Source organism: Camelus dromedarius, chromosome 8 (assembly GCF_036321535.1).
Source record: "Camelus dromedarius isolate mCamDro1 chromosome 8, mCamDro1.pat, whole genome shotgun sequence".
NCBI lineage: Eukaryota > Metazoa > Chordata > Mammalia > Artiodactyla > Camelidae > Camelus > Camelus dromedarius.
The window spans coordinates 6,663,655-6,677,286 of NC_087443.1; the positions used below are offsets into that span (position 1 = coordinate 6,663,655).

Consider the following 13,632-nt stretch of genomic DNA (forward strand, 5'->3'; position numbering starts at 1 on the left):
AACATTTTATACATCTTTTTAATTAGGTTAGCTTTACAAGCAACTTGAGAGCTCTTTCATAATGAAACACCGCTTTTCAAATTACATGACTTCATAGTCTATCTGTATATAAATTCCGAACTTCTCTGCCTGCTGTTGATAAAGGTCTGGGTTTTACAGCTGGTTAATGTGTTGAATAAAAACAGCATTAGAAGCTCTACCTTCAACCAGATTAAACACATATAGGCCACAAATAGTTTTAAATTTTGCTTTATATAGAGTCCTGCTTGGTGACAAGTTAACGGTCCCACTAGCATGAAATAAACAGACTTTAAACGGACAGTAAAGAAACGGCTCTCCTGATTCCTGGATCCTTTCACAACCACCTCCAAGAAATTATATAAACTTTTCCCAAAAAATATGACAGTTAAGACCTGTCCGGCAAGCACAACCCACAGAGAGCAGAATCTGACACTTCGCACGACTGCAGATACACGTGTGAATGACACAGGGGCTCCCAGATCAAAAGGCTGGTGCTGTGACAATCAAACAAACCTCTCATCAACACCACACAGCTTCTACTAGACCTAAAAGTAACAGCTTTTGAGCTGTGGTCCAACAGGGTGCCCCGCACCGAGACCAGACGGCAAAGAGCCTGTGCTCCCGGGGAGGGGCGGGGGCGGCCGGGGTGGAGAGGCACTTACTGTAGAAACGTTACGTGGTACCACCGGGAACGAGATGACGTGGAACAGAACTGAACGTGGGCAAGGAAAACAAGTCAGCTGTAGCTTCCTCCTGCAGGTTTCTCCTAGGCGAGATCACAGCACTGAATGGTTTACTCCCAAAGTCCACACTGTCAGCTCATCCAACAACTGGTTTTCATGTTTTACATGAACAATAGCAATCTTTTAATAAAGATTACTGAGCTTTCCATAGAAAAGGTCTCTAATTGAATACAAACTATACGGATGCTAAAACTGTCATAAACTGAAACATACAGAAAGATTCCTGTACACTCACATTATTTTGGCAAAGGAGATCAAGGACAGAGACAGAAAGCCGAAGTGGGCAAGGTCTCACACCCTAATTCATGCAAACTGTGGGGACCACCCTTCGGGCTTTCCCAAAGAACCCAGGAGACGGACGTGGGAGGCACTCGTCCCAGTTCAAATGTTAAGTAACAGGAGTCTTAGAGGCCTGGTGGGATTCTTCTAATAGTCCCTCTTGCTCTGAAAAGTAATAAAGAAGACTCCTAAAAACATAAAAATTAAATCTTCCGGTTTGTCGCTTCTGGTTTTTTCAAGGGAAACATACAACTCTCAGGACTGATAAGGAGACCAGCATCGCGCGTGGGGGGCGGCGGCCCGAGGAGGCCCCGACGCCACGTGTGCGGTGACGCAGTCCGGCCGCGACACACGCACCATCTCCCCACCTCCGGGACGGGGTTCCGACCTGCACGTCAGACGGGTGAGGAGGAAGGGAACGAAACAGCACAACTGAAAGGATGACCACCTTGACGGGAAGCACAGGGAAGAGGCTCAGGAGCGAGGGCAGGATCGTCTAGTCTACAGGATCTGCCTGAAAGCGAAAGCAAGCCCTTTCTCTTGGGAACTTGACGCTGAGGACAACCTCAAGTTCACTGAGTGCCAGCCACTTTAGTTGTTGTTTTTTAATGTAACTTAAAAGATAAAACCTTTTTACTGTGCATTTTTCCTTATAAAACATGAACTGAAAGTTATTGGTAGTAAATGGTGATGGTTTTACTGTTACGTTTCATGATTAACAATGTCCAAAACGGCAGCAGCAATTTCTAAGAGTTCAGATTAGTGCAGGACGGGCTACAAAACAGTCTGATTTTTCAGTTGCTGATTAAAGTGCTCCTTTTCTTATTTTAAGTAAAAAGGAAATTAAAGGAATCATCAGTCACTGGCAACAATCATTAGAAGAGGTCTTTTAGGGCAAAATTTAATAGTATGAAGAGGTTTACAAAAATAGATCGATGCTATTTTGGGGAATAATACTGTAATTTTTTTTCTCAATTCAGTTTTGATAAATTGTACCTGATCATACAAAAATTACTTCAAATTCAAACTTGACTATATAAAAAAGGGAGAGATGACGTGAACTCAGCTAGATGACAGATCTGGCAAAATATAAGAATGAAAAAACTCTACCCAGGGCACTTATGTCGCGTCCAGATGTAAATACCACTGTCAGCTGATAACTTATATCCGCCCATAAGCAGTCCCAGGTGTGGAGGCCGTCATGCAGTACAGGCCCACACAGTCAAAATCTTCATTTTGATGCGATACAAAAAAGTTGTTTCTGTTTCCTTATGAAAATGTCCACTGGTGGGCTGTTCTCCTTTATCCCGTTTACTGGTGCTCACGAGTTCACAGCGGCGACACCTGCTGTAGGTGAGGTGGGGCATCGCTGGCTCGAAGGCTTTACAAGACATCTTTACTGAGTGAATCTGAAGGTTTATCGAGCTCAACCCTCACACCTTTTTCACCTGCAAGGTTAAAAAAAAAATCTTTCATTTATTAAGCACCAGAGAGCCTCTGTTACTGCCTCTCACTGAGTTCCCACAGTCTGCACAGTGTTTCAATTCTGCAAACACATATCATGTGAGAATGATCACACTTGAACTATCTAAAAGCCGCCTTCAGCATCGTTTTATGACGAATGCACAGGCTCTGAGCTAGTAAATCTTCAAAGGGAAAAACTGTTCTCTACACAGAGACGATGATTCTGTTTCCTTTTTAGTTTGAAAGCCATTCACATTGCTATTAAACAGCAGTATGTTCGGTGTCACTGGGAGCACACTACTAGGCTTCTGCAAAAAATGACTTTAAAAATACACAGAAAATGAACGAATGGCCAATTTTTATAGTTTTCTAAAAGGTCGCTGTGGGATTATCAGTGGCTCTTGAAAATACAGCAAGTTAATCAGTAATGTGAACACTGAGCAGATTTGTGGCGTTAACAAGGCAGGGTTAAAAAAAAAAGGTAAGTGGCCCATCTGCTAGGAAACCGAGAGCCACCGCCCTGGGGGGCAGCCCCTCCCGCCCACCGCCCCTGTGCGTCCCGCGCACGGCCACGTGTCACGTGGGAGCCCTGGCGGGTTCTACAGGGCGTGTGCGTCTAGAAAGGAAAAGCCACCGCCTCTCCCCTCGGGAGAACGACGGGGAGCCAGGTGGCCGCTCCTAGGACCTCAGCAGTCTGCGACTGAGAAGGATAACCGCACAGCAACTCAGCCTGGGCTGGAATCATTCTCTCAGACTCCTTTGCCTCAAACTTTCCTCACGTTTGGACAATTCTGTTGGTTAAAAGATAACAATGAAGACGACTCGGGAGACGTCGTCTCTTAAATAAGGGAAATAAGAATTGGACCAAAACAAGGAGCGAGCCTTCCTGGCTCGGGCAGGCGCCGCCTCCTGCCAGCGCGCCCTGGCCCCGGTGTTTACCTGTTAGGTATTTTACTTTAGCTCGCGCTCTCTCATCTGCATCAAAATACCAAACAGTTATTGCGTACCTAAAAGAAAATTTAGAATAGGGTAAGAATGATCACACTGGGAAAAAGAGGGTATGGTGTTGCAAAGGTCTACTGAAACTGGTAATGCCAAAAGGACGGCCGACCGGACGAGCGCCGCACCCGTAACCCACTTACCCCGCGGCCCCCGCCGGGAGCAGGGCGGAGACCCAGCCCGCTCACACTCCTGCCCCAGAGCCGGCGCGCCTTTATGACTCTCTGAATGTCTCCTTAACCTACTTGATCACCTGTTTTCAGCCCACAGCAGATCAGAAACAGACAATAAGGAGGGAAAAGAGTAGCTGTGACGGAAAAGGCAAACTGTCAGCAGCGTAAGTTCTAAGAGAGACTCAGGAGGCCTTGGGCCAGGGGTCCGGCAGAGACAGGCAGGGCTGAGCGTCTCAGCACTTCCGGGGGCGTCGCCCTACTTACAGCAGCAAGAAATCACTGGATATTTACAATCCTATAAACTGGAGCCATCAAGAAAGTTAATTTTTGCCAAGAGTGGGGTTTTTTTTCTTTTTGGATTTTTATCAAAACAATTATACTACGTTTTGCTTCATTTTTCTGAAAATTTCACTCACTTGGAATATCTCATTCCACAAATGAATGAAGACTCTCTGGCTCGTCAAACACCACAAAGCACTCAGGTATACCTTTTGGTACCGATAATGTGGAAGATGTACACACACCACTGGAAGTGACACCCGTTCCGGTGATCAGCTCCTTGGCAGGAAGAGCAGTGAGTGACAGCATCTTACAGACTCTGGCCACTGCTCGCTGGGGGCAGAACAACCCTGATCAAAAGAAGAGCTGGCAAATGGGCCAGAACTAAACCCGGCAGCACAGCCGAGGGAAAGGTCGAAGGCAGAGTCTGGACAACGGGGGAAACGGAGGCCCGCAGCTCGCTCAGCTTTCCAGAGCTCCAGCGCGGCGACCCTCAGACGGCCGCTCCTATTTTCTCAGGTGGCCTTGGTTACGGGGAAGGTGCAGGGATAAACACCTTCAAGCCTCTTCCGCCCTTGCCCCAAACTGAGTTACTCAGTGATCAGAGTTCTAACATCTGGATCGAGTCCTGCCTAGAAAACAGCTGTAACTGCCCCACAGATGTAACTACCCCACGGATCTGCTGGGACAAGCCCCCTCCCCATACCCAGCTCCGTGCTAGGACCTGCCCGGCCTCAGCCCCGCCAGCACCGTGGTTCTCCGTGCTTGTGGTCACTCCAGGCCCAGCTGAGCCCTCTCCTCATGGCGACAGCAGACCCACTGCTAATTTAACCCTACTCTCTCCCTCCAAACTCTTGCAGCACACCGCAGTCATTTGACATTTACTTGCTACCTAAACATGTCTGTCGGCTCTTCATCTGGAAGGGCGACACCAGAGCATACTCAAGATCCCATAGAAAGGAAGGTGTACGAAGCAGGGTCTAGGTCAGCAGTGGGGGCACAGGTGGGGCCCCGGGACGGCACAGCACGTGCTGGGACGGTATCCCCCACCCTTTCCCCCCAGGTGCCACGCACAGCTTCCCCTGACCTCTGGCCACACACTGCTCAGCGTGCTACTCACTATATGAATTCAGGGCGAGGAAGCAAGAAAACAGGGGAAGGTGGTGACGACAGAGTCTTCAGAATGTGGGCCTCATCACAGGCTGGCCCACCTCTAACATTACCAAGAGCCAGCTCCTCTCTCCGGGAACCTAAGGGCATCTCGCCAGCTCTAAGCAACTGCACGCCAGTAACTCACCACCATAATGTCCAAAGTCCTTCTATAACGAAAAACAGGGACTTAAAAAACAGCACTTTCTTTTCCCTATAAATTTTTTTTTTATAATGGGGTCTGTGACATCCTCCATTATAACAGTCTTAACGTTTTATTTGGGTCATGGTAAATGGTTAAAAAAATTTTTTAAGAATACATTAAATATAACTGGTTTATATTTGAACTTTGTAGAAAAAGTATAAAGTAGAAAATGTAGAAAAGAATATACAATAAGCCTACCAGAGGCTCACTGTGAGAGCTGAAGGCTGATTTTTCCAACGCTACCTCACACACGGCAACCTTTTCTCTACTTTTCTTTCTTCTTCTACTCTTCTTTTCTCTCCACTTCTACTCTCTGGTTGCCTCTTATTTTCCTCCATCCCCCCTGTCTCCCCAGCCTGCCCAGCCATCTTCTAAACACCTGCCCTTTCCCTCCTCTGTCTAATCCTCAGCCCCCTGGTGAAGACTCTCACCAGGTCCTAGAATGGACAGCAGTTAAGAGATAGAAAACAAGGAGACAGAACTGGAAAGACGGGAGGGCCTGGGCCTCCGTGTCTTCCCCCCAGACACGGAGCGGCTGTGCAAGGAAAGCCACAAACACTCAGCACTAACGGTGAGTAAACCTTATAAAATTATTCAAATTAAAATAGTTAACGACCAAAGCCTTATGATACTGTAACTGAAAACAGGAAGATACTCGTTAGAAAGCTTCCAAGTTTATCCTGTCCCCTCCAAGCCTACTATACTTTTAGCCAGTTTTTTCTTTCACTTTATTTTTTAACACCTTCGTTGTGGTCTGGTTCCTGTACAGTAAACTACACATACTTCAGATGTACAATTTGATGAATTTTGATGGATGTCTACACCCATGAAACCACCACCACAATCACGTAGCTAACATTTCCATCACTCCCCAAGAGGTGCAATTTTTGAATTCCCAATTTTTTCTTAAAAAGAACCCCACCTTGTAGCGTATGCTGGCTGTACTTCATGGGGGTTGCGACGGTCAGACCAGAAAAACAGCAGTCTATCGAATTTGGGTTCAATGTCAGCAAACTGGGCTTTGCCTTCTGGAAAAATTCGAAGTATACCTCCACTTACCTAGGAAAAGAGCCAAATATGTAAGTACATGTGACCAAGAATGCTATACAGCTGAACTGGGGTGAGGGGGACAGAGGCCCATTTCAGTCATGCAGAATTCTTAACTGCATTACCCACAAATGTATCTCAGTGAACAAGGTGCACGAGCGAGCGGAGACTTCAATACATACACTGATGCAAAGAAAAGGGTGTTTCTCGTTTTAGGGATTTTTGTAAATACTTGATGAAATGGACGAATATTATCTGAATTCAAAAGTCTTCAAAATGACACCTGAAAGTCTTAATCACTGGTAACCTACTCTTAAAAATACATCCATTTCAAGTCGTCCTGGCAACATTACTGCAAATGGTTACGTATGTCAAAGAGATAGTCCATCGTGTTTTAAAGCTCAACAGGTAATATTAAGAGCGGTCACAAGTCTAATGCCTCTTGTTTACGGATTCCATCGACCAGCAGGAAGTGTCACTGCTTCTCAGTCATCCCCGCCACTGTGGTCATCGTCAGACGGGGCCTGGCACCCGGGTGACTGCTGCGACCACCTGCTTCCACGAATGGGCTCCGTGCAGGAGAGATCGGTGCTGCGCAGCCCAGCACACGCCCTCCTCCATCTGCGGTCAGACAGACTCACCTACCCAGTCCACCACTGAGTGCTTCCTGCTCTGGGCACTGGGCGCAGAGAGGGCTGATGCAGACAGATGACCTTGTGGTGACCATAATCTGGCCAGGAGTAAAGGAAGACAAACCCGCCCCAGAGAAGCCCTTTACCCTCGAAAAACTAAACTTCTCAAGAGGTAGATGTGAAATTTAAAGGAGTGTTGACACCCGACCCAGACACCACGGAGGCCGGGCAGACCCTCGACCCGACCGCAGTGAGGGAAGCTGGCTCGTCCTCCTGAGGGAAACGCGGGCGACCTGGTACCGGGCCCGCCTTCCTCAGGGTCCGGCGGTGCCCTGAGTGACTCCCCGGCACTCAGGCAAACATCTAAAGAACCTCTAGACTGACCGGGAACACGTCCTCTTTTCTTTCTCCTGCCCTCCTGCCTTTGACGGGAGTCCCTGGGAACAGCACAGGTGATCGGCTGAAAACGTTTCAAAAGAGAGAGTTGAAGCTTCCAATCTTCCTCTGGGAAACGTTTGCTGACCTCTGAATGCGGTGGCCCTCCCACGTGCTCCCACACGTCCAGCTGTCACTGTCAACCCCCTGATCTGTCCCCTCCACTTGAGCCCAAGCTGTATGAGGGACATTTCTATTGCTGCTGTCTCCAGCACCCAGAGCAACGTCTGTGCCCTGCTCACATTCAGTGCAATCTTGCAGTGGAAGTTCCCAGTTCTACATGTAAAAATACTGAAGACTTTTTTCTGCTCATGTACTAATTTTAAAACATTGTCTATTAATGACATTGGCTAGGTCATATCAAAATTAAAAGGTGATTAGCCTAGAAAGGACCTAACAAAAGATCCACAAAATACAGAAGTTAGGAGTTGCACAAACATTATTTCTAGCTTTCTAGACATTCACAAAATCTGGGGAAAAAATTTTAAGTATTTTAAGTTTTAACCAAAGTTACACCAATCTGTTTTGTGCGTTGAGCTCAGGATGAATTACCAAATTGCTTTCTTTACTTCACTGTGAAAGCTATTGTCAGAAAGGCATGCTTGTCGACATGAATGCCTCAAAATCTACTTAGCAGTGAAACTTCCTCCATTTTGAACCTGAAGTAGAACAGAGGAAGTTCTTTAAATCAATATGGTATAGAAAAATGACTGGAGCACTGAGAGCATCTCCTACACTTTAGGATATGCTTTTAGGACAGGACTAGGTCTCTGCAGGTTTAAGACTTGGCGATCGCCACCTGTGAGTGTATGTGTGGGTTGTGGGCAGAGGTGTTTTAAAGGTTATTTGATTTTAAAAAATCACCCTGGCTACACAAGTGTGTTCACTCTGAAAATTCACTACGATATACACTGTGTGCACTTTTCTACTTGAGTATTTTGCTTTAATCAAGTAAATTTTAAAAGATTTTTTTAAAAAAATCAACCAAAAATTAGCTTCTACAACTTCCAATGCAGTAATACATGACATACTTCTCAAGTTTTAAGTCATTTAAACTTAATTGAAACTTGGGCTAATATTAAGGGAATATATATTTAAAATAAGAGAGAGTAAATGTATTACATACTCTAATTGGTTTATAGGATTTGTCGGTATTTACTTCTAGTTTTTCCATCATCAGGGAAAGAAGGAACTCTGCCTCCGACATTCAGTCCAACAACCCCCTGGCAGACGGAACCTCTGCTCAACAGCATAAACAGTAAAACGCAGGCGTAAGCAGCAAATAATTCTTAGCAATCATTCAGACATAATCTCCTTCAAAAGCCATGATAAACATTCTCAGAAGTGTTTTAATGAAAGCTATTAAAAGGAATATAGTTTAATAAAAGACACTTGGTAAAAGTTAAATTTGGGGTGAATGCTTCCCTAATCTGAAAATAAGGGAACCCACTGTTTGAGATGTGTTAGTATCTGCTCCCCTCACAAAGATCCACTCCTGAAACTGAAACACAGCCAAGGAGACAGCTGTAACTGTTACATGTGTTAAAGACAGGCCCACCTATGAGGAGTAGGAATCTTAGTACCAGTGAGAACAAAAACCACTGTGAGAAAAAAAAAAAAAAAAGCTGCTCCGCTCTGCTGCGTACCTTGGCATCCCAGTCTTTATTAAGATAATATATACACGTCACACATCTTCCGTCTCCATTTGGATTATCGACATGACGTACATAACCCGTTCCATTGCCTGGATAACAAGCAACCATAGCCTGTAGAAAGAAGAAGAAGAAGGATTTTTAAAGTTCCTGTATGAATAAAAAAGGGAAATCAGCTTAGGACAAAGATCTCAGATTTTTGGCTACCCTGATGTACGCTTGAATTCTTCTAATAAAAATCGTGTTTTGTAGATTACAAGAGGTAAAGATCTTCCATGTTGACATTTATAAAGAACACAGGGCAGGCTGGTGACTCCCCCAACACAGTGATGGGAAAAGCCAACATCAAAGCACCCGAGCAGCACTGCTGTGAACACGCGGCCGTCACAAGCCGGTGCCCCTGCCTGAAAGCCCGAAGGTCAGAAAACCTGCGGGACCCTCTTTGTGATCTTTATTCATATTGATAAGCAAGATCAGGTGGGTTTTATCCTGCTCCACGGGAGACGCCCACCCGCCCTGAGCTCACCACACAACACCTGCACTGACGTGGACAGTCGCACACCCACTCCGACACCATCTCTGAGTGGTACCAATTTGGATAGTCGTAATTTAAAAGGTCAACTCCAAATATTAACTCACTTAATGTCAGTGATTTAAAAAAAAAAAAGGCTAAATGATACATTAGTATGTGACAAACCCCTCTTCAAGTCAGAGAGAAAGTTATTTTTCCACTGAGATTATGTAACAAGATATAGTTCAGAAGACTGCTGGGTGCTAAAGCATGAAGGTGTAAGACCCAAAACAAAAAGCACCAAGTAACTTACATGTCCCAGAAATGTAGTCCATTATAATTTATAACTGAAATTAGTAAGAATGATTTTTCTAAAAAACCTCAGCAATTATGAAGGAAACAAAAGCAAAGATGCTCAAGGTTATCAGACCTTCTTGAAATCCTTTGTTTCTCCAATTTCTCCATGTATTAGACTTAATGAACTAACATTGATGAATTAGTACAAAGTTAACAAACTAAATTAAATCATTACTTGAGATAAATGGCAAATGCTAATTTTAAAAATTCATATTCAACTGATTAGTGAATAAGTAATTCTGTTCCATCTCTGAGAAACTAGGAAGCATTTTAAACCTGAATGCTTGAAAAAAAAAATAACATTTTCATAAATACCCCGGACCTACCGCTCTTTATCAAAAACAGAATTTTTGATGAAGATTACATATGTCTCTCTTTTTCCTGCTTACAGACATTAAATTCCTCCTCTTGGGACTTGAAGTTGGTAATAACACGGAGAATGACATGGATTTAGTGGATTTAATAGTGCCCAATAAAAGATAAACCTAAAGAGTTTCCTTGTCATTAGCTGCTAAGGAAAGGTGTGTGCAGCAGACCTTGAACAGTAACTATGAAAAGGCACTTAACAATTTAACAGGGCAATTAATTCATTTATGATTAACTGAGACAATCACAGTGAATTACATGATCACTTCTTATCCACGAAAAAGAATGGAGAAAATAAAAACCAATCTGAACTCTTCCCTAAAGTGATCTCATCTCAAAAAATTTCATTCAGACCTCTCTCCAAACTACCTGGTAGTCTCAGCGTTTCTCCTGTAAGGATGAAGGGGAAAATCTTTCTTTGTTTGTCTTCTCCATCCCATCCCATCCCATCCCATCCCATCCCATCCTCCAAATAGCTCTTAAGCACCTACTTTCTGTATAAAAGGCCCTGGGGCTAAAATGATGAACAAAAGAGACAAAGCCTGCTGCTTTCATTTATTCTGGAGCCCAGCACAATAGATATATAATGTGATGTTAGAATGTGATACTTTTTTTTTAACTGAAGTATAGTCAGTTTACCATGTGTCAATTTCTGGCATACAGCATCAAGTTTCAGTCGCTATTTTCATCAACTATGAAAAACAATTAAGTTGAAGGACAGAGAAAGTGACAGGATGATACCTGAACAGAGGTCAGGGAAGAGCTGACGTCTGAGCAGACTTACTAAATGAAGGCAGCGGCGGGTCGTGCAGATGCACGCGGGGGAGCACATCTTGGAGAGGGGCTGCGAGGAGGGAGAAAGGGCGGGCAGCTGGAGGGGAGCGGAAAGGGCAGAGTGGTCCAGAGGGCCCTGCCAGCCGCAGTAAGGACCCTGGATGTGGCCGTGAAAGCGACAGGAAATCAGTGGAGAACACATCTGAGTGATGTTCGAAGAAGGTCAGTTTTATCGTGTGAATAAAAAATACCAACTGCAGTAACCTCCATACCACCCACTACCCAACGCTTCTTGGATGTTTACCATTTGCCGAGCACTATTCTAAGGAATTTACGTGCAGTAACTTATCTGATACAACCGTACGAGGTAAACAGAATCATCGTCCTCATCTTCATTTAACCATTAAGGACACTGAGGCCAGAAAGGTTGATCAGCGTCCTCCATGTCACATGACAGCGGAACCAGGCACGAATGCAGGCAGTCTAGTTTCGGAATCCATGTAATTAATCACCGTAAGATGCTGAGGGGTCGGGGTGGAGAGTGAAAAAAGAAGACTGCTTGTTGGCTTCTGCAGTTTCTAGGAGAAACACAAAAAGAGGCTGACTGGGATGGCAAAGTGGATGTATTTTGAGGGCAGAAAACCAGCATGATCTGCCAAGGAGCTGGAAGTGCAGAGGAAGAAGAACCAAGGCCACGCGGAGGTCTTCAGCATAACCGCATGAATGGGATTAACCGTTTACTAAAATAAAACTAGTAGGTGAAAGGCTGGTTTTAACAACATGCGGAGAGAAGGAAAGGAGCTGCTCAGCAATGGTCATGATCAGCCAGACACCTCAGAACAGAACAAAACTGAAGCCAGCAGGACTGGGCCTCAACACGGGACATGTCACAGTCAGTCACTCTGAATTGCTTTCCTTAGAGCCCAGGGCTACACGGAGGTACCTCGGGGGGGGGGGGGGGGGTGCAGCGAGAGCCAGCCTTCAACCAGGGCCAGAATTTATGTTTTCTTTATTTAAGTTCCAAGCGAGACTTTCTGAAAAAATCAAAGATGCAGTAAAAGTTTTAAACAGTTGTATTAAAATTTAGAATCTCTGATACGGCTCAAACACCTCCATCTAAACGTGTGACCTGAGGCGGCCACGGCCACTTCAGCTTTGTCTGGTGTTCCCTGGGTCCCATTAGCTCTGCCCTGGTGACAAGGACTCTGCTGAATGAAGAGAAAGGAAGGAAGGGGAGAGGGGATCAGGGCTCAGGGTGGCCCACATTTAATCTGCCAGCTCAGCCTGTCAACACCAGCTCTCGGAAAGGCAGCACTGCACTATGACAAGTGTAAACAGGGTGAAATGAAAAACATCAGTGCGACCCAGCAAACGAGAAAGGCTACCAGTAGTCAGAGCTAAGTGCCCGTGATTATAACACAAAAGCGCTTCATAAACGGGAAGGAAGTCAGGCGATCCCGCTCTGACTGGGGTAAGAGTCCCAGAACACAGACCAGCCCCTCCGCTCCCGAAACTGGAGACTCCCAGGGAAGAAGGCAGAACCCAAGCACACCCAGAAAAAGCAGATCATCATGGAAAATCTGAGATCAGAAAGAGCCAAACTCCTGGAAGCTTTGCTGAAGGACAAATTTTGTAGGAAACCTGTTAAGATTTGGAAGGGGTATAAATTCACTCAAACAACTGTGTGGCCTCATAACGACGCAGGGAAACTGCATGCTGCAGTTCACGCACGTCCCGAAACTAGGCCCCGTCTGGACTTCAGAACACATAAACACGTGTTTCCATTAAGTCTCATGAAATCTGGCAGCTATTATGTTTAAAATGAGTACTCGTATTTAAACAAACTTATCCTTCGCTCTCAGCTGGATTATCAAAATTTAAAGTCCCTTAAATGTAACAAAGCTTTCCCAGTTGTGAAATAGTATTCATGCTTTATGTCTTAATTAGTTAATTTTGTTTTCCTGGTATATTTTATAAATACTTGTGTAACAGAGACTCTGAGGTTGCTGTTCTTGTTTTGTTTGTTTGTTTTTAATCAATGTAAGACTCATTCACAATACCTTTAATAAATTCAGTTTATTTTCTCTTAATTTCTTGGTAAAGTAACTAATAACAACTCATTCTACACCTGGTTTTTCCTGCTTGAGCACCTATTAGTCTAGGAGTCAGTATCAGGATCAAAAATACTTACGGAATATCTTCCACATCACACTACAAAAAGGGCCAGTCTAGTATCTGCCTAAAAGAACTCAACTGAAAAGAAAGGAAAAACCAGGCACACACAAATCAACTGATAAACTGAGCAGTACAAACCATAAGCAGAAAAAGAATCCTGAGAAACGGAACTATTCATGTGGGACCAAGTCATGTGGACAAGGCTCTGAGCCACACACGACCTCAGCTTATATTTAAAGGACAGACGTGATCTGGAAAGGCTGATAAAAAGCAAACAGTATGAGCCTGACAAATACAGGGATCAGTTAAGTGACAGTGCTCTGTCGCCTAAGTACTTAAGTAGGTGAAGTTGACTTGGTAGAAACAGGACA

General features: G+C 44.7%; 1 protein-coding gene across 3 annotated transcripts in view; it reads right to left on the minus strand.

The window, feature by feature from the left end:
• Positions 1–13,632, minus strand: part of EGLN1 (egl-9 family hypoxia inducible factor 1) — a 53,134-nt gene continuing 39,502 nt past the window's right edge. The window contains exons 2-5 of one of the 3 annotated variants that reach the window (XM_010995423.3): positions 9,073–9,192; positions 6,235–6,371; positions 3,447–3,514; positions 1–2,491 (exon numbers count right to left, since the gene is read on the minus strand). In XM_010995423.3, the coding sequence (XP_010993725.3) occupies positions 2,427–2,491; positions 3,447–3,514; positions 6,235–6,371; positions 9,073–9,192 (390 nt within the window). In that variant the 3' untranslated portion in view covers positions 1–2,426. The other 2 variants (XM_064487868.1, XM_064487869.1) reach the window with 2 other exon arrangements.